Source organism: Sander vitreus, chromosome 6, assembly GCF_031162955.1.
Source record: "Sander vitreus isolate 19-12246 chromosome 6, sanVit1, whole genome shotgun sequence".
Lineage (NCBI taxonomy): Eukaryota > Metazoa > Chordata > Actinopteri > Perciformes > Percidae > Sander > Sander vitreus.
In genome coordinates this window covers 17,038,037-17,065,797 of record NC_135860.1, presented here as the reverse complement: position 1 = coordinate 17,065,797, position 27,761 = coordinate 17,038,037, and the positions used below count along the sequence as shown (strand labels likewise).

General features: G+C 38.9%; 2 protein-coding genes across 3 annotated transcripts; both read right to left on the bottom strand.

The window, feature by feature from the left end:
* Nucleotides 1-373: 373 nt before the first annotated feature.
* Nucleotides 374-7,523, bottom strand: tnxba (tenascin XBa). The gene is made up of 15 exons (XM_078253162.1): nucleotides 7,398-7,523; nucleotides 5,057-5,961; nucleotides 4,829-4,960; nucleotides 3,491-4,729; nucleotides 3,249-3,371; nucleotides 2,967-3,110; nucleotides 2,749-2,868; nucleotides 2,347-2,502; nucleotides 2,124-2,236; nucleotides 1,901-2,033; nucleotides 1,643-1,794; nucleotides 1,453-1,549; nucleotides 1,197-1,358; nucleotides 942-1,105; nucleotides 374-845 (listed from the first exon to the last, which is right to left on the bottom strand). Exons 2-15 carry the CDS (start codon nucleotides 5,175-5,177, stop codon nucleotides 747-749), a joined length of 2,955 nt encoding a protein of 984 aa, XP_078109288.1. The 5' UTR covers nucleotides 5,178-5,961; nucleotides 7,398-7,523; the 3' UTR covers nucleotides 374-746.
* Nucleotides 7,524-12,194: 4,671 nt separating this feature from the next.
* c4b (complement C4B (Chido/Rodgers blood group)) lies at nucleotides 12,195-27,729 on the bottom strand. 2 transcript variants are annotated; one of them, XM_078253160.1, is made up of 41 exons: nucleotides 27,596-27,722; nucleotides 27,186-27,375; nucleotides 26,917-27,091; nucleotides 26,750-26,820; nucleotides 26,546-26,634; nucleotides 26,367-26,449; nucleotides 26,195-26,282; nucleotides 25,485-25,608; nucleotides 25,263-25,404; nucleotides 24,008-24,120; nucleotides 23,764-23,922; nucleotides 23,507-23,674; nucleotides 23,225-23,416; nucleotides 22,659-22,802; nucleotides 22,374-22,497; nucleotides 21,974-22,045; nucleotides 21,650-21,862; nucleotides 21,425-21,539; nucleotides 20,675-20,745; nucleotides 20,435-20,574; nucleotides 20,132-20,347; nucleotides 19,653-19,704; nucleotides 19,466-19,555; nucleotides 19,175-19,381; nucleotides 17,728-17,806; nucleotides 17,430-17,622; nucleotides 17,215-17,310; nucleotides 16,505-16,667; nucleotides 15,986-16,179; nucleotides 15,673-15,828; nucleotides 15,516-15,575; nucleotides 15,353-15,443; nucleotides 15,092-15,272; nucleotides 14,888-14,978; nucleotides 13,735-13,809; nucleotides 13,557-13,659; nucleotides 13,374-13,463; nucleotides 13,164-13,268; nucleotides 12,930-13,013; nucleotides 12,687-12,819; nucleotides 12,195-12,606 (listed from the first exon to the last, which is right to left on the bottom strand). In XM_078253160.1, the coding sequence occupies exons 1-41, from the start codon at nucleotides 27,664-27,666 to the stop codon at nucleotides 12,465-12,467; spliced, it is 5,145 nt and encodes a 1,714-aa protein (XP_078109286.1). In that variant the 5' UTR covers nucleotides 27,667-27,722; the 3' UTR covers nucleotides 12,195-12,464. The 2 variants fall into 2 exon arrangements, 1 of the variants encoding a protein (XP_078109286.1); XR_013502133.1 differs by lacking the exons at nucleotides 12,195-12,606; nucleotides 12,687-12,819; nucleotides 12,930-13,013; ... (2 more) ...; nucleotides 14,888-14,978; nucleotides 15,092-15,272 and having other exon boundaries at nucleotides 13,571-13,659; nucleotides 27,596-27,729.
* Between the last annotated feature and the right edge of the window lie 32 nt (nucleotides 27,730-27,761).

Here is a 27,761-nt window from a genome sequence, read left to right as displayed (position 1 = left end):
TTCTTGCTGGCGTCCACCTTCTGAAAGGTGGTCAGCACACTGCTTGCCCCATTTATAGTCTCCTAATCAGTCTCTTAGCCCATCCGCTTGATACAAAGTTGGTGTTTTCACTCAAATCAAGGACATCTAAACATTTTGTAGGTCAACATATCTGATAATGAGATGAATGCAACTTGTGTAACAAGAGACAGAGTGATAAACATGTCCAGGACTCGCCGAAGGGTATGATAACACTTCACAGCTGACATGACAGTCAGTCATGCTGGCATTTGTTTATCTTGTAGCGCAGGGAATGAAGAAATGTTTTGTTCCATCAAAAGCTTTGGGTGTTTTAATTCACTGTTACAAACCCCCCAAAAAACACACTTCAGACTCACATTAGCCACATTTATTCCAATGGAGTGAGACAGTGCATATTCAATTACAGTAGTAGTGTGGTGGCATACCATGATGGTGCACAGAAAGGTATTAGAGTTAAAACAAAACTGTGTTGAAATGGACAGGTCAGACAGAACATTAGGACAGGATACAAAAAAAGTTGCAATAAAACATTTCTTCCCACTTTTAGTATATTTCCAGAAAAAAACAAATCAGGAAAAATAAGTTGCACATTGAATTAAAAGTGCTGTAAAAGCACTGTATGCAATTTCAGCTGGAAAAGTGACATGCAGCAACTGTGATATCCTCTGTCTTCTGGATTTCTGGAGCTTTAAATCTCTGCCAGATGTATGACAACTGATGTATCGTTAGCCATGAGTTGCAGGAGAGAACCTGGACGGTCTGAACTTCATCTCAGCAAAGGGAATGGAGGAGTCTTTACCTTTCCAGTCTATCCAGACTATTCCCTATTGGAACAGAAAAGTGATATTTGGTTAGCGTGCTGTATCATAGAAGATAAAGTGTCTAATGCTCATTTGTCCAGGTAGAGAGACGCATTGTACCTGATTATTACTGTTGATGCCATAAAGACCGTTGAGGTTGGTCTTGTAGCAGTTCTTGTACCACCAGCCTCCCATGTAGGCCTTGGCACAGTGAATCCCCAGAGGATCAGAGTCCTTGTCCCGGGTTGAGAATGGGCGTCCATTATGGTACCTCATAGAGTCGCCTGACAGAAAAATAGTGACATTGAGGTATGAATTGTCAGGCATTTGCAATATAATATAGTATACGCTGCACATGTTCAGTAAAGTTTTCACCTGCAGTTCCAGTGAAGCCAGACACTGTGAGAGTATAGTACTTTTCCACTGAATCGATGGAGAAGTTGGCGTAGTGAGCGTAAGCAGTGTCGTTTCCAGATCGCATATCCACTCTTAGACTCACAGGACCGGCACTAGTCAGGTTGTGAAGAAGCTCATTTCCTAATAGATGATGGAGATGAAGAGTGAACAGTTGAGCAAATGATTTATATTTGTATGCATATGTGATGATAATAAGGACTTGCTTCAACTGTACCGAGCCAGAAATCTTCGCTGAGGTTTCCAAAGCCGACGCTGTATTCACTCCAGGTTCTGTAGAAATCTGTCTTTCCGTTCATCCTCCTCTGGAACACCTAAAAACACACAACAGATTGTTGTCTATTAACTTAACCCAATAATTCATTTTTTTCAGTGCAAGGTTTTCAGATGACAGCAGTTTGTCTCACCGTCCAGCCACCTCCATCCGTCTCCATGTCACAGTAGACTCTGACTGCTCCTCCCTCTTTTCCCTGCGGGTAGATGTCCACCTCTCCTGACTGCAGAGCTCCATTCAGCAGCTCTTGAGAGCACTCAGTAGGGAAGGGGAAACGCAGTTGGCCTTAGAGATAAAAAAAAAAAAAAAAAAGAAAAGAATAATTTAGTTGTTAAAAGGTATCTGTAGGGCAGATAAATGAGCAGGGACTGCATTACATAAAATACTTCACCTGTGATGAATTCTGTCGTGACAACAGACGTGTATTGCCCGTCTCTCTCGCCTTGAACCAGAACAATATAACGTGACATTGGCAACAGCCCTGTCAGCTTATACTCTGTAATGGATTGGTCCAGGATCACCTCCTAGTGTTTACACAGACAAGCACACAAAGTTAGGCAATTGTCGGAGCTCTCTTTGTACTGTATGTGCCAATGATGAGGAATATTATTCACCTTTGTCTCTTCTCCTGCCACATGGTAGATCAGTCTGTAGCTGTTATAAACAACGTTGGTAGTTCTCCATGCTATCACTGCAGAGCGAGTACCCACATCGCTGGCTTTAACCACTGAGAGACACGAAGATATATTTAGTTCACACACGTTTAACACACAAGCTCTGTCGACTTTAGCAAGTAAACAAGCCTCATCTCATTTCATTTCCCCCCTCTCTTCTCACCATTAGCAGTAGCAAATGTAGTTGAGATGGCCATGCTCTGCAGACTGTCCTTCTGGCTCAGGACTTTGACTGTGTACAGGGTGCCTCTCTGCAGGCCTCTCAGTTGGTGCTCTACTGAGTTTCCAGACAGCATCACTGTCACTGTCACATTAGGAGCTGTGGCAAGAAGGATAATTTATAGCACATAGCTTAGTCATGGGGTAAAGGTATTTTTGCTTTTTAAGAATATTTTTTGGGCATTTTCCATTTTATTAGTGCAGATAAAGATGAAGGGGGGGGGCACACAGTAAAGGGCCGGAGGTCAGATTCAAACCCGAGCCGCTGCCAAGGCCTACATGAGGCACACTCTCCATCGGGTGAGCTAGAGGTTGCCCGTCATTGGGGTAAAGTTGCCACACTCACTCTTGGAGGACTCATAGCTGATGATGAAGCGGTCTACTTTCCCCAGACTGGGTGTCCATTGCAGCACAGCTCTGGTATCTGTCACATTGACAACTTGCAGATGTGTTGGAGGGGCAGGCACTGCAGTCAGGAGACAATCCATAGTGTGTTTATTGGTGTTTTACATGTTAAGACAAAAAAGTAGCTGTACATAACAGTAAGCTTATCTAACTGTGTACCTGTGGTGATAAGAGATGTGAGAGTATCACTCTGGGCTCTGCCTTGTGTAGTAGTTAGAGTAATAATGTAGGAGGATCCAGCAGAGAGCTTGGACAGAACCACGTGAGATTGCTGAGACTCCACGGTCACAAAACGGCTCTCCCCTAATAGGATGATACATCACAAATATCACACTGAAACAATTAACACTTCTCAACAAAAAAACAATCCCAATGACATATAGATACTTAGCAATGGGATTTTGACCTGAGCTGCAGTATAAAGGCAGGCCTTTGACAAACCTGTGACGATGTTGGTGTACGTGACCCTGAAGCCTGAGAATGCGGTCTTTGGTTTGGACCAAGAAACAGTGAAAGAAGACTCTGTTACATTGCTGAAAACCATCTCTGTGGCTGGCTCAGGACCTGGTGAGAGAAAACAAGGGGCATTTTATTCACATTTTGCCGCTACCAGTACTGATCCTGTCCCTGGTAGAAGTGGAAGAGTTATGCTTCAATGAAAAATGTAGTACAACTGTATTAACCTGTAACTGCAGTTGCTCTATGAATCTTTGATCTCCTCTCAGCTGCAGTGCCATACACATGCAGGACATAGCCTGTGTTTGCCCGAAGATTACTGAACTCCACAGAGCGTACGCTGCCAGGGACCACCATAGAGATCCTCTTTGTTTCTGATTTCCCCCGAGATCCAACAGCTTTACCGGAGGCGGCAGTTGTGTTTGTGCTCTCGCTTTGTACCTGGACTTCAGTTGCATTCTTAGCTGTAGTGGCCTTGTCTCCTTCAAGAGCTTCCTCTTCAAACTCCTCGTGGTCGTCTTCGTCACCCTCTGTCCGGGGTTCTCTTCTGATCACTGTGAAGTTCTTAAACATCCCTTGCGGCGCTGACCATGTGACAGTGAAGCTGTAGGAGGAGACATTCACAACCTTTACAGAACCTAATCCAGATCCTCCCATCCTCTTTGCGCTCCCAGAGCTATGGATAGTTGTTTTATTCTGCAGAGCTCGAGTCTCGCCCGACGTTGCTGCAACGGTTGAATTAACTAGATACTGACTCTTCTGTGTAACCTTTTCTTTTCCAGTTTTGCCAGCTTCAGTGTTTTTGTTGTCAACAGATTGCACATCTGTAGTGTCTACTTTGACCTTGATGCGTTTATGTCTAGATGATTGAGTAACATTCTTTTCAGTCAGTGTGGACTGCTCCAATGTCTCCTTCCCTGTTCTGGTTTTGTTTGTTCCCACAACCTTGGTCAGAATGGTCACAATTTTAGCCGTGCCATTAGATTTCTTCACATTACTCTGGGTTACATTGATTTGAGGTTCATCTTTAAGTTGGTCAGATTTAGGATGTGTTTTACTGACAGTTCCTTCCTTAACAAGCTTGAGGTCTGTTTTTTGGAGGACCTTTTTTGAGGTCAGGACTGTTGTTTTGCCTTTGCGGGCCTCTTCTTGCTTTCTTCCCTCATGTTTCAAAAGAACTTGACCAACAGTTGGGCGACTGGTCTTTGTAGCACTTGAAGAGTCTTTAATAGTGCTTTTTTTAACTGAGGCTTGTTTTGCTTGTGTTTTAACAAGACCTGCTTTAGCATTACTAGACACTTTGGGTTTAGTGTCAGTCTCTTTGGCTTCAGACCCCTTCTTCTGCTCTTTCTTCTGGAAGAGTGTGTGCTCTACTCTGGTGGTTTTCTCCTGCATATTTTCCTTGTCTTTGTTCACCTGCAGGGTAACTGTTTCCACGGCTACCTTGACTTTTCCCTTGGCGGTTTCTGAAATTTGCAGAGTAGAGGTTACAAGCAAAGCATGAATGTGCAAAAAATATGTGTCTCCAATGCTACCATATCCAAATAATGCAGACTCTCACTTACTTGTATTACACTCAGCTCCTTGCGCACACTTACTGCAGTCTGGACCCATGAATCCCTGTTGGCAGATACATTTTCCCTTCTCACATTCCCCATTGCCACTACAGTCATTTGGACAATTTGCAGAACATGGACCTGGGTAGCAAGAAAAATAACCAACATTCCTAAATCCACATCTCTAATTGAGTTGTGTCAAATATAATAATCTGGTGAATATGACAGAATACATACATTTTTCTTTAATGGAGGACATCTCTCTTTCCAGTCGGGCCACGCGTCCTTTCAGTGCAGACATCTCAGCTTCACATCCCCCAGTACAGCCACCAGGCAACAAGCTGATCTTATGCGTCATCACCAGAGGAGCGCCAGGCTTCAGCTTCAGCTCCTGCTCATTGGCATTGCTTGAATCACAGCCATCACTGATAACCACCTTGATTGGTTGTGCAAGGGTAGGCTTTTCTTTTGTGGTGGTGGCAGTGGGAGCTTTGATTACAGCGCTCTGATTGGGAGAGGACGTGACCTTATCTTTGTCGGCTGCAGAGCCTCTGGCTGAAGCGGCCTTTGCTGGTGTTGACAGAGCAGTTTGAACTACTGTGGGGGCAGCCTTGTCTTTGGTGGAAGGGGGATTTAGCTACAACAGTCTGATTGACGGAGGCTGTGGGCTTGTTTTTGGTGGTTTTAGCGCCACTGGTGGGAGCAGACTTTGGGGACGTTGACTGAACATTTTCAACTACAGTGAGGGCAGGCTTGTCTTTGGTAGCCTTGACTTCACTAACTGTAGAAGCCTTTACTGCTGGAGTGGATAAAACGGTCTGATTGACTGTGTTTGGCTTTAGGGTTGGGCGAACGGTCTGTTTGGCGAGAGCAGCAGTGGTTTTGGGTTTTAACAGGGTGAAAACCGGATTGGGTTTGGTGGCATCGCTTCCTGTGGAGTTTCTCCTCTCATTGGTCGGGGATTGAAAGGAGGGAAATGGGCTGAGAAGGAGGAGAAGTCCTAGAGTAAACAGCATTTTGAGCCAGCAGCAGTAGCCAGAGATGGTATTGCCTTTGGATCTGTATGTATGTTACTGTTAAATTATGAACTCTTTCTCTTTATTTCTGTGACCACTTGTAAAGGGGAATATGTCAGGTCTCTCCTAGAAATGAAAGAAAATAAAAAAGCTGAGTTATAACTTAGTTTAATGCATGACATCTTATGCCAATTCATTTTACAACTTTTTTTTATCCCAAGAAAGGCTTTGCTGAGCATACATACTGTTTTTTCAGCCAGCCTAACATTCACAAAGTTCCTATTCACACTTTGATGCTCTCTTGTACAACCTTCTACTGGCTATTAAGACGTTACACGTAGAGCAATTTCAGGTTTGGTGCCTTGCTCAAAAAGTAACCTGACAGCAATGGCTAAAGCAAGGGACAGCAATACTTACTTTTTCCATTCTGTTTGAAAAACTAATTTTGTTAACCTTTTAGAATATTGTCTTGTCGAATTTCTAGGCTACAGGTTCTCTAAAGGTTATATGCTGTGATTTGACATTTGAGAAGGTTCACTAAGCAAAATTATGCACAATGGACTGATGCATAAGAGCATATATAAATATTTCTAAGATACGTTTTTGCATGTGACTACACATCTGTTTCTTTTATGTGACACTGTTTATTGAACTTTCTTAATCCAATTTTCCCTGAGCACCAGAGCAAGACTTTGGAAACAAATGGTATCAGGACTTTTTTTTTTACAGAGCTGACATATCAAACTAAACAAAATATTCATGAAAAATTATATTATAACCTTTTTTTTTTTAAAACTGTCTACTGTTAAAAGTGAAGAAAAAAACAAATATAGGTTAAATAATTGAAACAGTGTTTGAATCAGCCGTAATAGGTAATTCAATGGCTTGCCAAACCAAATAGAAATCTAAATTAGCTGCTTTTGAACAGGAAGGAAGAAGGTGAATTGGGAGAGACTATGCAGAGAGGTAACAGAGCGTCACTGTATAGAACTGTCGGACACTGTACGTCTTTCACTATACAGAAGGTTACATAATCCGCTGCTGCCACAACTCAGAAAACCACTAAACGAAATATGACCAGCCTTGGCTTTAAAACTGCAGAAAATCAAATAAGTCATGCAGCATGTAAACAAATTAGGATGCTTTGCTACACAGCAAGCCATTTTTAAATGTAGCATTGGAGTAAATTAATTAACTGCCTAATTGGCTGCAGTATTAACTGAATTAATAGGCACTTTTTTACTTAAATAAAATATAAATTGTCATACTAGCACAGTATTCATTTTGATATAATGAAAGATAAATACAAATAGGTATAATCATGCCACATTATTTGTGAACACAAAATTAATATGTGCACTAATGCAGTGTAACTGTTTAAGGGCTTTTTAGCAACAAAAACACAGTACAACATGGCCTATCCTCAAAAATAATAAATTAAGCTGCACTATAAAGGCATTTTGATGTGAAGAAATATCATACATCAAAGTGGAGGATATGAATCCATTCAAATGACTGCAGTAACCACTCTGATATGATAATATTAATAAAAATGAACTTACCAGAATAATGACTTAGTTCTTGGCTTTATCTCTTCCTTTGTGTTGCTCCCTCCATCTGACTGGAAAAGCTCACACAGACTTGCTGGATATGATCTGGGAGGAAAGAGGTGAGAGAAAGGACCACCACTAGAAAGGAGGAGAGTGATAAAATCTGCTCCTACTTAAGGACCCCCCCCCCCCCCCCTTTCCTCCACGCCTAGTGGTCCCACTCTCTCAACCACCATGGAAAATATTTGTATTGGACTTAAAAAATAGTGGCTTTTTTAACAGATTTGTGCATCAAATATGATCAAATACCCTCTTGTGTTTTGTAATATTTCTATAAATTTTCCTGCTAGATTAAACAATATAACGTCAGTGATTCAATGATTTTTGGTTAACATAAATAAATCACTTTGAGTGCAACATTGTGTTATCTAATATATAATGTAATCAGACTTTTAGTGAAAATGCTGAAATTGCAGTTTTGCTCTGAAACTGTGTACAGCACATACCAGGACATTTTATTTTGTTCTTTCATGTACTGTAACGCAAAAATAGCATGCATGTTTCAGCTTTGCATGTCTGATGACAGTTATTCCAGTGTCTGCTGTACTCTATGCAACTTGACTTATACCCGACATCGCGAACACCTAGACGCTTTGATTGAATAAAGCCCTGCTCTGAGAATCATGATTCAGCTGGAATACATAGCATAACACTGCAGGTATTCAGTGAAGTCTGTGGGGGAAAGGAACCTCTCCCTATATGAATTGGCTGTTTGTTGCAAGTAATGAGATGTAACTACGTGGGAGTTATGTAAGTGACCCAGGTATCCACCAGATTTAAGGGATGGTCTGTGAAGGCTCTAAATCTCTGACCAAATGGCCACCCACCATCCCACCTTTTGTTGACCACATGAAGACAAGTATATCAAGGGTCTAGAGCAAACAGTGCATAAGTGACATTTTTTTAATTTTACAGAAGAGCAAAAAGTTTATATCATTGGAGCTTTTTTATATATATATCCAAACATAAGAGCATATATAAATATTTCTAAGATTTTTGCATGTGACTACACATATCTTTTATTTTTCTTTTATGTGACACTGTTTATTGAACTTTCTTAATCCAATTTTCCTTAAGCACCAGTGCAAGACGTTGGAAACAAATGGTATCATGAAAAAAAATGTACAGAGCTGACATATCAAACTAAACATAATGTAAGATACGCTGACATTAAACAAGAAAAATGGTTTGTTGATTACAAATTTGTTGAATTTTGAGATGGTCGAGATGTATTCACCCAATACAAGCCATAGTTCCAAAAAGAAAATCCGCTCTAATAAACCTCTACACACCAAAAAATAACAATTAAAATGTAATATCCAAGAAAAGTGACAAAAACATTCTGTTGCAGCAACTTCTAACAACACTCATATGTGTTATGCCCATGTCTTTGAGAATACAAAGTGCTGAGTGAGAAAAATACATTGTAGATGCTGCAATGTACTAATGGTCACTCACCCTGCATGAGTCTAATGTGTGGTTAGGGTATTGCCTAATCTATATATGATGAAATATATTTTGCCATCAAATTATTTAGTCACTAAGACAGTAAGCATGCAAAACCATTTTGCATGACAGCTGTGACCAATGCTGAAGAAATCTCTCTCTCATATTCTACTACTGTTACATGTACTTGCTCTATATATGTTACAGTGTGGGTATGTAAGAACCCTCACAGTAAAAAAACATATTTACCAGTAGATATTTTAGTTGTAAATGTGTTGAGCTGGCACGTTTCTCTTGGCAAGTACACAATGTTCTGATACTGAAAGACAACTAACCTACAGTGCATAACTGCAGCATCGCAATGTAGTAGACAATGCATTGATGAATAATGTAGTTATTATGGTTATTCCAGGTATTTGGAAATGTCAAATGAACCAATGTGGCATCATGACTTTGTGTAAACATACACGCCACTTTCTAAAGCCAAGTGGCGTGTTATCTGTACGCGTTTTGAGCTATCCGCGTGTATGTCTACAGCGTATACAGCGGACGAGTTGGGTTTAGGAAAAGAAGAACGGGACGGTTGGGTTTAGGAAAACAATACAGGACGCGGGACTACAACGGCACGTTGGGTTTAGGAAAAGAAGAACGGAACGGTTGGGTTTAGTAAAAGAAGAAAGCGACGGTTGGGTTTAGGAAATGTGACACACGGGACACGATCCCCGGTCTCCTGGGTGAAAGTCCTGTGTTGTTTGACCCATCCACCACCCCAACCAACCTCTGGCTTTCATACTACTCGCTACCCTAGTCACTTTTAATGCTACGTCATCTTTTTATTGAGAATCATGCTGTGATCACGAAACATGCTTCCCATTGAAATACATTAGTTTAAAAAGCATGCGAAATTTCTGAAGTTCTTTTCTCAGGAGAACTTGCCGTAAATTGACACACAATCGCAAGGTAATGTAAGTCAATGGAGGCCAAACGGCGTTGATAAACACGCTAAAAAGCGATTATGTGTCTTGATAACACGCCAAAATGGCATACGAATTGGCGTGTCATACATACGCCACTTATTGAGATCAGTCTGAATGAACAGCGGATGTTGCACAGTGAGCTAGTCAGCACTATGAGACGGTACAGCGAAAGAGCTGGTTGCTGCTGCTTTTAAAGTGAATGGTACTTGAGGGGGGTTGTGTACGAACGTTCTCTCTCACATAATGCCTGATTTACAGTTGGATTTATGTCGAAGCTTGGCCGGTGATGGATAAATCATTTTGTGGATGAAAGTAGAGGAGAGAGGTGACGAAGAGAGACATACTGGAATGATAAAATTATGAGACATGATCAAAATATAAATAAAAATCAACTACACATTGATATACAGTACATGCACATATATGCACATACATCTATTCACAAGCTAAACTACCTATACACATTTTTACCACTTACTGCTTTGCATGGAATGTACACCTCTTTGTATGATGAGTAGCCTTGCTTTCATGTACACCACAGACACACCTTTATTGTGACATGCACTTTTTATCTGTTTATAACTTTCAATTTGGGACCACTAGGCCTTTTTCCCAGCAGACATTTTGCGTGTTGCTAATAACATTAACGATGGCTCTGTGCTTTTCTCCGTGTCCCATTAAGTCATGACAGATTCACAGTGTGCCAGCAGCACAACACCAGGACCCTGAAACGGAAGCAGCTTAATAGAAATCAGCCATCATAAATTGTATCATGTACATCTATTTTTTCCCAACTGTGACATGTCAAAATGTGAAAAAGCCTATTTACACATAATCTTGTCATACACCTTGATATTAAGATGAAAAACAGAGTAATTGTCAGTGTAGTGTGGACACCTGAGTGGGTGGTCCCACTCCATCATTGCCTCCATCTGCTGGCAGCCTACAGGAACAGCTCTGCCTTCACTCTAGTCCTTTCCACACCATAGACCACCCTCAAACCGCTGACCCTGTGATGGCCTTTAGAAAAATGGCTGAAGCCCCTTCAACAACCAAGGCTACTTGCACACCTAAAAAAATACACCTGGTCGGTATGAGTACATTTCACAATTCCCCAGCCAATTTCACAGTTTAAGCTCAAGCATAGTTGGTGTGTCACAGTAGGTGAGCGTGTACTCGTGGAATAAGTGTATTCATGGCAAATCTCTTGTGGCAAGTCACAAATCAAAAATGTACAACAAATTTGTAAATCTATCATTCACTCACGACTGGCTGTCTTTGTTGAGAGAATATTTGTATTTTATTGAGGAATAACTACTACTATTGATTGATTGCGATTCTAATAATTACAAGCACAGGTCTACACTGCTTAGTCATGACAAGCCATTGATTACCTTGAGAAGGCTACAGTACAAAGAAGACCAATTGTGCTATTGCTGTTGGCTACTGGTGCACTGAAGTAATCCCAAGATGAACATGTGTGATGCTGAAGTCTGCGTAGTTATTTACCCTTTATTGATTTAAATGTAATGAAATGTCTAAAGGCAACGGCTGAAACAGTGCAGGCATTGATCTGGCTGTGATTGAAGTGATGGTCAGTACTCCCGCGTTGCTTACATTAGACCTGGCCTTAGAGATTAGAATAATATAAGCACATAAGCCCTTGCTTGTTCCTGGCCTCTCCACCCATGCCTCCCTCCTTCTCCTGCTGCACGGCTCCCTCCAACTAGCCCTCGTTTTCTCCCATTACCTCTCTCTGCATCACCCACAACTCAACATGTATTACATAATTGCACTGAGTATTTTCTGCAGCATGTCTCTAAGTGTAGCACACTTAAGACGAGGTCTGTTAGCTCTCTAGAGCTAATAAAGAGCTATTATCCTTATGAGGTGATGATTGATCCAAATCCCTGTGTAACTCCACCGGGAGTAAACGAACCACTCTTATGTGCAGCAGACTGTTATGTCACTTTATGTGTATTCACTGTGCTAACCCCAAACCACGCCCCCTCTCCCTTCGTCCTTACCTTGCAGATGTTAAGTAAGAAGGGGGGTAACTTTGAGAGGGGTTGTGTTGAGTACAGAGACCCCTCTCAGATCCTTTACTGCCAGTAAAAGGAAAAAAAAAAAAAAGAAAGGAAAAAAAATATATTCAGCAGAAAAGCTAAATCAAACCACCAGTACTCCAAACTGAATCACACTATTTGGAAAGACATAAAAGAGCAACAACAACAAAAATTCTGTTGCCGTGTTGAGTTCTATTTCAAATAATTATCTTAACATGTATGCATCTAGTTAATGCTCCAAACAATTATACACATACAAAGGCATTTGTATAGATTTTTATTTAAACACTGGTAGTTTTATTGGACATAAATGATTAATGGTTACATTGTGAGTAGTAAACTTTAAAATAAAACTGTGGAGGAGTCAATCATCCACATCCTGTCTGAAAAGCAATGTCTCAGTACATATGGATGTTCTTATACCATGCTGTCATGGCTCTGATTATAAACAGTAAAAAAGAGCTACTGTAACTGACAAAAGTAACTGAGTTACACTAGACTAAACTTAAAATAAAACAGATGTGTCTGTTTTACTGCGTGCAGCCATCTAGCTTGTACTCATCTGTAAACATATTAAATGCTTTGCAGGCAGTGATATGTGCAGATTTTTTACATTCTTTCTCCGAAGGCTTTCTTTCAACCCAGGTGTTTGAATCCAACAGATACTGCATCCTACCAAAAGAGGGAGTGAACAGAATGTAAATCAATGATTGTAAAATTATACTTCCGTTAATAATATTGATTATACTTACATTCCATTTGAGTTGGTTGTGGAGCCATCTTTGCCCATGATGAGATACTGTCTTCCCAGGTCTAGATGTCCCTTACACTGACGCCTCTTCGCAAACACTCGAACAGAATTCTCATTCAGAAAGATATCTCCATCTGGTAGACAGATAATAAGTGATTATCATTTATGATAGGTCTTTTAACCATAAGCATGTAAAGGTCAGTGTTACAGCATCTGCTAGGGCTTGTGGTCACAGTTTACTTACGTGATCTGAGGACCTCGTTTACATTGATTTCGTACAGCTCAAAGTTACTCTTCATGGAAACATTGAGGACTTCGCCAATGTATGCTGAAATAAAAAAACAAACCATTTAACAACTATTCATCTGAACCGTTCTACTGCATAGTTTCGGTATATTGTCACTATATGAAAGAATGGATTGTTTATAGTCAACTTATTAGATACTTTACACCATAATGTATTGTATGTAGTACTGACCATAATCTACTATAGGGAAGAAACAAGCATGTTGTAAACGGGGATTTTCTTTTCCTCCTCGCCTGATCCCTCCTTGGAATGTATTTTGTATTTTATGACAGGGTCCTAAAAAAAAAGATGATCATAATGCAATTTTAACACAAACCTGAAGTGTAAACCTTAATTTATTCATGGGTGTTTGTCAGTATGGGTCTTAGAGTAATGGCCTACTTTCTGCACATTGGCACACATCCTCTGAACACAGTGTGGAGACCATCTTGCTCCTTTGGGGTGCTGAGTAGAATACAGTACACTTTCTCTCTGCAAGAAAAGCACAAATAGTTAATGAATTCTTGGTCAATTAAATATGTCCCCTCTATCGTAACAAAAAGAAATATCAAATAAAAAGCTTACTTGGTTCATAGTAATCATAGAACACAGCTGGAGCAGGCTGCAGAAGGCCAATTGGTATGTTCTGTTTGGCATCGAAACTAATACATTCCTCTGATTCAAAGAGCTAGATTGAGAGAATAAATTCAGTAAGTACTGGACATGTAACATTTTTGTAAATGTAAAAATATTTGAGCCTCACCTCATTAAAGTAGAGCAGCACTCTTCCATAGGAGACCTCATAATGGGAAATGTATCGTTCAGGTAGCTCTTTTAGCTGCGAGGAGACAAGAATTGAAACTTTTGCTACTATATTTCCATTCCTTTCTTGATGTTATAAATATGAAGGCTACCTTATTTTAGAATAGAATAAAGTCCAAAGGTAACAAAATCTGTAAGATGACTAAATAACATGTGTATTGTAGGCTATATTTAATCTGTACACAAAAAGTGTAAAAACAGCAGATTGGCGTTTTACAGGGGGTTATGTGCCGCAAAATTCTGGAAATATTTAAGACAGAAACTCTCTATGGGAATTACCAGGAATTAATGGGAAATAACAGGAATAAAATGGAAATATAGGGGTTATAGAAACAAACATTTTGCTATATAAGCAGACATAATTGTAAACCCTTCTAATATAAATTAAATACATTAATTAATCAATCGCCTATATATATCACCCTCTGAAGACTAAGCTCTTTGTTCACGGACAGGCAACGTTCTTTAATTTGTCAAATACATACCATGTGAGTTAGCTAGCATGTGGGCTGTGTGCAAAGTCAAACTAAGGGTTTAAAGTTAACTTTATAATTTATAAAATAATTCATTTCATTTCTTCTATATAATTTTATAAGAAATGTTTTACAATAAAGAATAAATGGGAATTGGGTAATTAAAACTCCTTAATGAGCATGCTCAATCAAGCTACATCCCACATGGTAACAGCTAGCTAGCGAAACTTTGTGTGTAACTTTATTATTGCTTTTAATATGTATTTCCCCAAAAATAAGTTCACTATTAAAAGGTAAAATTTTTATATTCAAATTATGCAATATTCCCCAAATTCTGGCGAAAAAGAGTCTTTGCTGTTTCCAAGGTAACAATTTGTAGTTAACTTCTCACATTTTTATGTACACAGGCTTGTACTTTTGACATTATATCAAAGAACCAAATATTCTTTGACACAGTAGCTCATCTTTTCCACCGATTGAACCTGACTTAATGTCCATCTAAGCTCAATCACCTCAGCATGTCTATTGAAAATAGAGGACATGACCTGATGCGCCAGAAATAGCCTCCTACTTTGTGCTGAAGATGACCATGATGAAGAGGACGAAGAGAGAGCTACTAACCCTGTCCAGGTCCTTAGTTTCAGCCTCAAATCCACTTAGAAGAGTAATGTCAGCAATGGACATTCCTGTGAGATTGCTGCCCAGGCTATGACTACACACAGGAAAACAATGAGAATCATAGGACTTGTGACTTTTTCACTCAAAGCTCATTGTCTCATGAATACTTATTAAGATCAAATGTGATTTGAATCTCATTCAACTAACCCGACACAGATTGTGTAGGTGACAGCCTTGTCTGAATTTAAGTTGTTATCAAGAGCTCTCCTGTTCCGGGTGCGAGCATCAAACCACTCAATCGCTGATCGTGGCACTCGCACCTCCTTCTCCGCCACCTCCTCGTTGTTACCGTAGTCATCATAGTATTCATAATTTTCTATGACCTTAGCTAGGGAGAATACATGTAACTGTGTAGCTTTTATCAGCAATAAATGTGATTGTTATTTGTTATCAGTGACAAAAGCTCACCAGTGTACTTCACTTTCCCCTCCACTGTGACGCTGATAGACACCTTGTCACAATCATCCTTGGGGTCCAGTAGATAGTAAGATTTTACAATCTGGGGAAAAGATTTATTTACTGTAAAATGTGGATCTCTTTCTGGATATTAACAGACATTAATCAAACTTACTTTGAGCTTGCTATTGCCTTCTCCTGTCAGTTGCACATCAATGTTGTTCCCTGAAAATTTCTGTTACAAAAGATGCAAAAAATGCCAAGTCATCTAAGAATGAGGTTAAATATTTATGTGTGAATTTAAGTGTAATGCTGACAATGCTCTACAATACCTTAAGATCTGTTTCCACCTTCTCCTTATTTGTCAGTGCAAGCTTTACAATGTCTGTCTTTCCTTGGACTGTGAACTCTGCTATTAGATTTGCTTCGGGACTGACTGCCCTCTTTAGCTCATACTCAGCAAGGGCTTCCAATGCCACAACGGTATCCTGGGCACGGTAATAAAACAATAACATGTTTAACATCTCTGCTCTGATGGTTAATCTGTACTATACTGTATGATGTGGGACCAGAGGGATACAGGGACTATGTCCAAAGACAGGGATTCTTCACTTCAAACAATTCTCAATGTAGCTTTTTAATCACCTGTGTTGATTTGAAGCCTCCAGCATAGTTTTCTTGGGTGAATAACCAGCAGGCTGTTTTGTCTGCCCACTCTGTTTCCCCAAGTTCCACTATAGCTAGGAGGGCATAGGCTGTAGTCTCTACTGTCATAGCATCTGCATTAGCTTGATTCTGTGGGCTGGCATCAACAGTCCACAGATAACAGCCATTCTCCCCTGATAATTAAAAATAGAAAGTAAAGTAAAAATAAAACAATAGCACATTGTGATACACACTTTTGGTCTACTGACAAATGTCTACCACATACTGTATACACCATAAAAACGATCACTTCAATATCTTAGGGTTTATTAGGCATTGCTGAAAATAAATAAGAAGGTCTGCTTTATGGAAACTTATCCTGTGTATATATATATATATATATATATATATATATATATATATATATATATATATATATATATTGATAACTTAATATGATAGATACATACATGTAATCTATCCATATCACCCACACCTATAAGCTTTGATTGGACTTGCCTTCAGTAGCCAGCGCTTTAAGTTTTGTCCAGACTGATGAATGATCTGTTCCCTTTGGCAAACAAACTGTGAGGCAGTAAGCTGTGATGGCAACAGTGTAGGGATGCTGAAGCTCCTCAAGGTGTGACAGGAGATATGATGTTGATCTTGAAATTCTTGCTTCCTGGTAGAAAGTAGCATCAAGGGAGTCATTTTTTATCTTATCTTCTTTGCAAATTATGCATTGACTACAGTGTATTAAAGTGCAATAAATATAAAACAAACAGTAATAAGGCTAAGAGTCAACAGCCACTATATGATGCTAACATGCTTACAATGCTAACATGCAAATGTTTAGCAGGTAAATGTTAACTTAATGTTGGTGCTAAAGGAAGAGTCAGGTATCCAAAATCATTAGAATACATAGTCTGTGACCCAATAATGTCCACAAAATCTAGTTGCAATTGCTTTAGTTGATGTTGAGATATTTTACTAGACAGGTTTAAACTTTGACCTGCTGATGGCACTAGAGGAAACGTCAGCAGATCACCAAAGTCATCGGAATAAATCTTCTGGGCATAATGAATGTCCAATTGCATGACAATATATTCAATAGTTTTCAAAGTTATTTCAGTCGGGACCAAGTGGATAACTGACCAACATTGCTACCCCAGAAGCAACACCAATATTGTGGCTAAAACCGAGGACAGTAAGTCTTTCTATTATCTCACCACATTATTTTTTAATTCGGTGTCCAGGAATTGAAGGGACCGGTACAGTGCAAGAGTTACGAAAGCCGTCATGGATGCTTCTTGGTCTTTGCCTTTCTACATTAAACACACATAGACAATAATACATTTAAATCACTGCTACTGAGTTTGTTGCTACATCTAATATTGTTCACATAATTATATGCATGTTCCAACATGTATGAAATAGAAGTTACCAGCACTCTTCTGCGTAGCACTTGATGTGGGTCACTGAATGACCCATCACTGTTTTGTACTGAGAGCAAGTATCTGACTGAGTGCCGTATTTCTTCTTCTGGTACAACCCAAGCCTTCCACTCCTTCTTTTTAAAAGTCATTGTCTGACGCTGTGCCACCAACGATAGCACTTTCACTATAAGGGCAGTCACCCTGAGGAGAAGAAAAGTAAGGGAGAAGAGTGGATGGAAAAAGCTGATTTGTGAGATATTGGAAGTAAATCAAAAATTAACGAGGCAGCAGAAAACAATTACTCACCAATTACTAGATGGCGCTGTACGCCATGGTCTATACGATCCATCGACTTCATTCTTGAAATCTAAAATCCTCACATAACCTGACAAAAAAGTGTTAATTTTGTTAAAAACAAACATGTATAGCCTTGTTAGTGACCTGTAGAGGGTGCAACCATATAAATAAAATGAGAGTAGAATGGACATTCCCATTCAAATCAATATAGCATGGTGGTCAGAGTGGCGGCCATTTTTATGTGTGCCATTGCAAAGAACTGTGACCGTTGTGTAGCATGCTAAGGCCCCGATCATACAGTGAGTTCTAGCAGCCTGGGGCAGCTTTTTGTAATTGATTTCAATGAGAGTGAAGCGTTTTGCTCACTGCTTTTGCATTTATGAGCGTCTCTGAGGTTTCCACTCTTTGACTTTTTACTTTTACCCTTGTGAACTTAACTTAATGTTTATCCTTCACTGGTGATACTGTATTACTTCCTGACATGAAGTGAAATGTAATTCATTTGACAGCTCGTCTGTACTTTTGTGAATCCAGTTTCCTTTTTACTGCATTAGCTACCATTTTTACCATACCTTTGGTCTAACTCCTGCTTATGGAATCTCATAGTTTTCACAGCTTCATAACTGATTCCAGTAAAAACTTTAAAGACCAATTTTTTTTCTCAAGTACATTGCTTCAACGCTTCCATGCCTTAGGCCACGATCAGACAGATCGCGTTTGAAGATTGCAAAACACGATGCGCACTGCACAGCCATTTTTGTTGAAGACGCCCCGATCAGACCAGTTGCGTCTTTTTCTTCACTCTGAGTTAAAGTTTTTTCAACTGGAGGCGTTCAGGGCAAAAAAGTGAGGCAGTCAGCAATGCAAAAGCAGCAACCAAAACGCTTCACTCTTGAGAACAATTACAAAAAACCATCTCATGCTGCCAAAACACGCTCTGTCTGATCAGGGCTTTATTTTTCACTTTTAACAGGTTTGCTTTGAAATCCTAATTTAAATGTTTCCATTTTTGGAATATACTTTACTATATACTATACTATTTTCTTAACTTTATTATATTATATGTATCTTGTGTACACAAATAATTTTTTGTGCAAACAGGGAAATAATATCTAAAATCTTATTTTGGATATTTATTGCATACAAGTGGGAATTTTGACATGGTGGTGGTGCTAGTGGAAAGGTGCAGAGGGTTGTCCAAGACATTAGAATGCAATACAATTCTTTCTCTGGAGTCTATGGATATCCATAGCAAATTCCATGGCAATTTGGCCAGTAGTTGTGGACCAGTGTGACAAAAACTGATGGGCTAACAACACAATTGTTAGGCCTGGCTAATGGGTAAGAGGAGCAATTAAAATAAACTCATAATAATGGCATACGTTTGTCACAGAAAATATAAATAGTACATACATGATAGAGACATTATGCAATTAACTGCTTAATATGTTCCTACCTTGTTTGATTTTATCAAGAGTATCATCTCTGGTACCAGCAGGCAGGTCAAACCATTGCTCACTTAGGTCAAGGTAGCGGAGGGCTGAAACTGTAGGGGCCAGTCGTACTGTTGTCTGTTCTAAACATCCCTGAGGCAATACAATCAGGCTAGCAACCTTTTCTGGAGAAAGAAGGTTCTTTGCATGTGAACTGCCAAATCCATCCCCTGTCAGATAAGAACATTGAAAGGGTAAGACTCTGTCACTCACAAAGGTCTGTGAATTGTATGTCTATGTCTAACAGTACATACCTTCCACTGAAATGAAAATATTTGAGCTGGAGTCGGGGACTGTGTCATCTGGTAAAGATCCGTCAATAATCATATTCTTAGTGGTCCTTCCTACCAAGATAGAAATAAGTAAATTGATAAAAAAAAATGTAAATACATTGAAGTATAAAGTTAATAATTGTCATTAAGAATTACAGAAACAACTCACCATCGAATTTCAGCACTAGGGTGTGTTCTACTCTTTTTTCTAGTCCTTCTGTCTACAACAAAGAAGAGAGCTAATTATTGTGTGTCCCTTGCCTAACACATGAAAATATGCAAGTGGAAAACACATTTCAGTTTACATTAATAGCACATAAATATTCTCATTAATTAATATTTTAATGCATCCTCGTAATCAATTAATTCACATTAACCACATTTATTTTCCAACGAGCCATTAGTATAAGGATAAATAGCTGTCAAGCAGTAATGTTTTTGAAATTAAAGTTAAAATGTCCAGAGGTTATGAGAAAATACTGATATGCCACATATAGAGGGTCAACAAAGGGAAGTCATTGTATAGAGGTTTTAATCCAATATGACTTCCAATATGTCATATATGTTTCCATATTTATTTAGTCAGGTATACGGCTATTATAAAATGATTGTTTAGCAGAGAGATCAAATAAGGTCTTTGTCACTCACCAACACATTCAAAGTCTTTTCAACTGCATCGATTCCCATCTCATTCTCCATATCAAAGAGACGTATTTTGATGGGTATTGAGCCGGTAACCATGGGGACAGCAGAGAAGGAAACAAACTGGGAAGACTCTGGCTTCACAGTAATGTTAACAAACGCTACAGTGGTGGCTGAGCCGGGGGAACAAAGTCCTTCAGTTTGTTCCATATGAACTGCCACCTATAAAAATGCAGATGTCCACACAGAAAATTATCATTAAGAATTGAATTTCAACTTGTATAGTTGTTGTTCTTAGGTGATATCTACCTGTAGTTCGACATCGCCATAGTTGTAGATAACAGGCGAAATGGATAGTTGCTCATATTTCTTCACTGAGTAAGGCAGTCTCAGAGACACAAATGCCCTCTTAAATGCTCTGACCTCAGACGGTTTAACTACACAGAAACCTGAATGAAACATAGTGTTAGTAGCAAATTGCAGTTATTCATGAGAAGCTCCTCAGTCAGATATCCAACATGTATTTGTAAAGTGGGAAGCTGTTATTACCAGTGGCTGCAGATAAAGTGACGACCTGAACCTCCCACGTGGTGATGGAATCAGGTAGAGTCAAAACATACCTAAGGGGTTTCAATTAAGATAAAATAAAGAGTGTGGTCTTACTAATATGCATCTGACAAACGCTTTTTCTACCTCTAGTTTACTGTAGAATTAAAGTAATGCATTTATTAAGATTAACTTACACTGAACAATTGAAAATGCTGAAATTCTCACATTGACATCACAAGCAACATTAACACATGCAAAGATATAAACAACATTAAAGCTGCAAGCAGAGATGAACGGGCGCTCGCACCTTCCCGCACGCAAGGGGTCCTGGAGGGACGCTGGTCGAGTTCAACTTTATTTCCTGCGTGGACTGGGTGGCATTGGAAATTATATTTTGCAAATTTTATACTACTTCCTTTGTCCATAAGTGTCTACGACAAATGGTTCATGAGTTATGAAAGGGGGGGATGGCTAAAGAAGATTGGATTGGACAATGTAAATTCGAGTTTTTAACAACTTCTGATGCATGGACAAATATGTTGAGTTGTCGAGCACCTAAAGCCCCTTAAAAAGTGATTAATTTAAGAGAATAATAATAAACATCAATTTCAATAGGGCCTTCGCCGACCGCTAGTCAGTACTCTGGCCCTAACTATGGGGTAGCAGATGTTTTAATGGCTGCAACTAGACACTGTATTTCACTGGAAAAAATATTCTACATAAATTGCATATAATATTGCCACCTCTTACCTTCCTTTACCTTGTACATCAAATTCTGTGAATGCAAAGCTTGGGGGGAAAAATCGTCGAATGTGCTGACGGGCAGTGTCCAAGAAGAACTCTTCAATGTCCTCTGTGCTTACAGCTAAAAATGAGAAAATGAAACGTTTGTGATTAAACTGTGATAATCATGCAACAGTCATTAAATTCCATCTAAGTAAGTTTGTAAAGTGTTATATGACAATTTAATCTCACTCCTGCCAAGTCCTTTCCGGGCATCCTCTTGTATCTTTTTTTGTCTCAGATACTCTCCTTCAAGGCAGCATTTTAAAAAGGCGTCGGCACAAACAGGATTTGCTTCCACCAGAGAGACTCTCTTCGCTCTTTCAAGACATGTTCGTCTCATAGGGATGAGAGAAAACCCCTGAACACAACAGTCTTGTAACTTTTCATCGGAAAAGTTAGATTCTAAAGTGACAATAAAATAAAAAGAAAAGCAAACATTTTCATAGCATATTCTTACCAGAAGTATTTAACATGATCTCAGATCAGAGTTGTAATGCCAGAATGGTGTCTTACTTAAAGTCATCATTTCTTGTTGAAGGTCCACTGAGCGTCTCTGTCGTACAGATTGTACATTACAGCCAAAACCTAATAAAAAAGTAATATAACAGCATTAAACCTCGGCATAAGTAATTTGTTAGTTGCTTGATTTTGGATGGTTGTTGGTATTATGAAAACAATTTCTGCTTTAGTGGTTATAATCTCTGCCTTTTTCTATGTCACACACATGGGAGCCAACAAAATAGATCTCCTAACTCCTGTGGTAGCATCGAATTGTTTTTTATCTTGTTTTAGATAAAACCAAAATCATCGGCATGGCCAGCTACCACAATAAAATATTTTTGTAATTTGTAACAATCAATTTGTCCTGTTCTTATTTAACATTTAAACATTTAAAAATGTATTATTGCCATACTTTTTTTCCATATTGACTGGGACTGAGATACAAAAGACAGGCCAGCCTCTGTTAGTACAGATGCAGGGTCAGCTCCTCCACTGTATGAGCAACCAAGGTCATATGACTGCATAGAGGAAAACACCTGAAAAATGGAAAGAGTTGGATTTACTGTATTAATATATATATATATATATATATATATATATATATATATATATATATATATAACATATATATGTTGAATAAAATAGCCTCTGTGTGTTGTAAGAGAGTCAGTTTACAAGGAGCGTGTGAAAGTGTTACCTGTTTTGCTGTGAGTTTATTATCGGCATTGAGAGCGTAGATGGCTTTATCCACAGCCAGCAAAGCCACTCTGGCTTTCTGACCATGTAAATCAAACTCTAGCGTAGACTGTTTTCCAGGTACAAACGGTCCTTTTTGTTCCACCTAGATTTTATAATGACATTGTCCAAGGTCAAAGTCAATTCAAATAATACATTAAAAAAATCATGTAAATATGTACACAGCCAATTTGTTTACATGTATGTAAACACATTGGCTGTGTTCAGTAGTTGAAACTAGGCTAAACAGAATTGTATATTTTGTGTTGATAAAGAATGATAATTGGCATGCGACATAATAACACCCACCACAGCAGTGATTGCAACTGTGAATTAGTTCATTTAAAGCTAAAGTCGATTTCATTAAGTCTACATTATTTTATCTACCAGCCCCCTCCCTGCCTCATTTATTTAAAAAAAAAAAGTCCTACTACAGAATTAAGCCGACACAAGTATAGTTGTGTTTGCCTTCTGTCACTGTGGGATCACTCTGCTCAGGCTGCACTCTTATCTGTTCTGTTTACTCACCTTGACCTTTATCTCACATTCGTCCCTGACATCTACCCACACCGAGTCAGCAATGATGTCACCGTACTGGTTGTAGTAGTAGCCAATCAGACGGAACGATGGCACCATATCAGGGGTTATCTGCAGGTTGTGCCTAACTGAAGTACCAAATCCGAGAGAACCCTTTTGTATTATGATCCCACGGCTTAAGACCTGCAACATAGTCAAGTTATAAAGGTTATAAAAACTGTTGCTTCTCTTTGTCAAAACAAATCATGTTGCATTCATTCAGATATGCCTCACCATGTAGTATATAAATCCACTTGTTGGCCCATTGATGGTGTTGTAATTCACAGTTAGTGACTCGCCCACAGAATACATCTTATTGGTCAAACTGATGTACAGGTAGCTGCCTCTCGGAGATGAAGCAGGTTGAATTACTTTGCTCTTCCGAATGCCATCTGCCAACACCTAATGAAGTCAGCGTGTAAACAGTTAAGGTGAACTGATTTATTAATTTGATAACACCGTTAAATTGTTAATTGTTTAGGAATACTAACTTTAACAGTAATCGGAGCCCCATTGACAATATTAAAGACAGGATTCACTGCCCCCTCCTGGTCAGTGGTGCCTTGCCAAGATTCCTCTGAAAATGGTGATAAATCAATCTTTACTGGCACACCAGCTGCTGGCGAGCCATCTGGGAGACGCACAGCAACCTATAATACAAACTAAATATTTTACATACAAAATCATCACAGTCATGTACATAGCTGTGTACCCATTTGTTTGTTTCATGCATACCACCACATCGAGCGGATATCCAGGAAGAAAATATGAGCGCGTCCGAGAGAGATCCAAGGTGTATTTGTGAGAGATGATAGGAAGGTAAACGTCTGCCTCTTGTATTTCCCCACCTGGGCAATACAATGCAGATATCAGATGCATGAAAATCACAATACTAAAACATCTCTCAAATACGAGATGGCACATCTCAACAGATTTATTTTCAATTAACTTTCAATTTTGAGATAAATTATTCTTCTAGTAGTAGTAGTAGAGTTGTAGAAGCAGTAATAGAATTGTTGTTATTGTTATTCTCAGAATATAAATAAATATGGGTACTGTCAGGGATTTTTGATCTGTTAGTTATCCTAACATATTCGTATAGCAATTTCATTGATGTATATTTAATGGTTTTGCTGTAGTTTTCGCATATATTCCATAAAATACAGGATTGTAATTTAACCTGATAATTCTATTTGCCTACTCTATGATCATAAGACCCTTGAAGTTTACAAGAGGTTGCGAGTCTAACTGCTGTATTTACATCTCTTATTAAATACCATTTCACAACATTCAGAGTCATCGCAGTACCCTGGAGTTGCATAACAGGAAACAGTAACTAGCTGTTTGGCCATTTAACACCAAACATGAGTAAACGTCATACTTAATATGCACAGCACATGCCGCTGTCTATAAAACAGCAAATATTTTACACATTATACAATACTAGTGCAGTGCCCGTTGAAAATGTGCCTGTTTGGAACGGGCCGATTGCTTGGCCTGTAGTATTGCTACCCACCTTGCCCGTTATGAGCGCTAAACAGCACATATCTGCGTTAATCATCACCAGAACCGGACTGTTTGTGGTGTGTGTGTGTGTGTGTGTGTGTGTGTGTGTGTGTGTGCAGAGAGAGAGTGAGAGACGGTGTCTCGTGTAGTATGAGCAACTCATGAGTTAATTATAAAGAGTCGGGTGATAGATCCGAGTGAGTCACGACTCAGTGCTCAGTCAGTGTGGCCAGCGGCTAGAGCGGCAAAAGCCAATGTGTGCTTCTTTTACCGATATATATTTAACAATATCTTTTGCATTTCTAATCCAAACAATGACAAACGTTTGAAATCCATCGGACTAACGGTTCGAGAGATATGCGCATAACACCCACATAGACAGACAGACAGACGTTCCTGCAATTTATAAATAGATATTCTCTCTTTGCACCATAATGGTTTCTGCCTTTAACATTGGTATATGGTGTGACATAGTGTCCTTTACTTTGTATGTTGGTGACAAATACTCTCAAATAGAGTTGCGCTCCACTTTGCTGTAATTCAGAGAGGGTTTTGTTCTGCTGTTTTTGGAGGTGTTCATGTAAGTCTGCTATCTGAAGAGAAGCTGTTGCAGCTCCATTCTCGACCTGCAAGAAATGCCATACATTATTGATGTTCAAACACTTAAGAGATGCAATATGTTGATTATCTTTATATTTTTTCTCACCGAACCAGTCAACTCCAGTCCTCTGATAAAGGCAGGCTTCATTTTTTGATCAGGGGTTGGACCTTTTTCTACAAAGCCAAATTGGCAGTGGTAAGCTCCTTTAACTTTCTCCCCATGTGAATACCTAGAGAAAATTATTGTAAAAAAAAATGTGACTGTTAATGTTAGGAAAGTCTGAAAATGTAATGCTAGGGACAAGCAGCCTAAATATTATAACATTAACTTGTATTGTTAAATATTATATTTGAAAGGAGTCACTTAATGACACATACTGTATTTACCCAAATATGCAGCTCTACAGAGCTCTTTAGCCACTTTTAGCTTATTTGGGGGTGTTATGGTAAGCCAGTCGTTGAGTGTGTATGTAGTGTTAGCGGGTATCTTAAGTTAAAGAGGGAGTTTCAGGAGACTACACCTACAGATGCCCTGAAAGGCAAGGTGAAATGTTTGGTATTGTTTTTTTTCAGGCATTGTTAGCCAAAACCTAATTTTATCTCCATACAAGATAAAATAGGTAGGCTAATGCTAGTTAACTATTAGCCGTAACCTTGGCTGCAATGTTAGCAATTTCACAAGGCAATGATTCTGCTGTTTTTCCTACTTGTTTTTGAGTTATCTAGGCCAAACTTGATTGCTAAAAATGATTAATGGAGGTTTTAAAGGAAAACCTGGCATTAAAGGAAATTAATGAGAAATCAATCAAAACTTACTTTGCTAAGATGGTGAAGTCAAGCTGTTCAGCATTCGACAAAATATAGCTCGGCTTCATTTGGATGTTCACCTCAAAACTTGGTAAAACTAGAGAGTGTAACAAAAAAAATGTTTTTGAGAATGACAAAATATCTGCAAATAAAAAAGAAAAAAGTAAAATACTGAATTTACCGAATTGTTGGACTTTGAACTCTCGGAAAGCAGCGTTTGCGTTATCGTCTTCATAGTGTGCTGTGACCTTCCATGTGCCCATTCTTTGTAAACAAAACATACATGTGTTATTAAGGTATGTCAAAGTTTATTGTGCTGTTATGTTAGATGCAGTTTATTGTAAATCTGTTTTAACATACTTTGAGACATCAGGTATGGAAAATGAGTCTTGGAGTATTCCTCCCTTTGCAGTCCTAAGGGATTTCATTACTCTGTTTCCAGCAGCATTCTATTATAAAATGATAAAAGCATTAATCATGACAATTATGTATGCAAATATTTCAAAGTCCTCTGTATTCCTAAATATATGTGTATATATATATATATATATATCAATCACTCACAATTACTGATATGTGGATCACTTCCTCATGAGGCCTGAATGTGTGGTCAAGAGTGAATATTCTGTACCTCACTAGAAAAGAGATAATCAACAAATTGCTTCAAAAACATAGACTATAGTGGAGCATATTTCCACACATTTCTTCACATTTGTTGTTTCTCCTTTTACCTTTCTGTGTTGGGTTGTAGATTGGCTGATCAGTCTGAATGAAGATATAGCCCCTGTGTTGTGATACCAGAACATGTGTTATCTTCTTTCCACTGAAAGAGGGGCTCTCTGCCATCAGCGCAAGGGTGGGACGTTTATAATTTGAAGTCACAGTTGACATCAGGTTCCTGTCTATCTGTAAATGTGGGGGGAAAAAAAGTTTGGATTACTGACATCTCAGTCCTGTCTAAATCTTTAGATTTCTGTGTGAATGTCAACATTTCTCATACCATGAGCTCAACTATTTTGATCTCCCCTTCCACAGTACACTGAGTAGTTTTCCTCGCAGACACAACAGTTTGGGAAATCTCATGCCGCAGGTAGAGAGTAACAGGATTATTAAGATGAGACTTTCCCATCTGGACAAACACTTTCTCATTAACACCCACATGAAACACTCTGGGGGCTGAGATGAAGAATCTACACACAAAGGTGAAAAAAGCACTTGCTGTAGCTTTCATTGCTATATTTTGCATTCGTGGACTTCTATGCCTTTAGAGAAACATCTGCAATGCTGCATATTTTGTCTTACATTATAATAAAATTACATAATAATCCTTACAGTATTGTTAAACAAAAGGGTTGTCATTAAATTACATTATTACATAATATAGATTCATGCAGCTATGTCTACATTTACCCATTGTCCGTTGAAGAAGCTGATTCCACAGTCAAGATCAGGAACAGTATTGAAAAGATGTAGCACCCCATTGTGCAGCTTCTATTTCTTTGCCTGCTCTGACACAGGCTTTTGATTAACTCTGGTTTTGTTATTCATCCACCCCTGTATTTCCCAATCGTTGGAT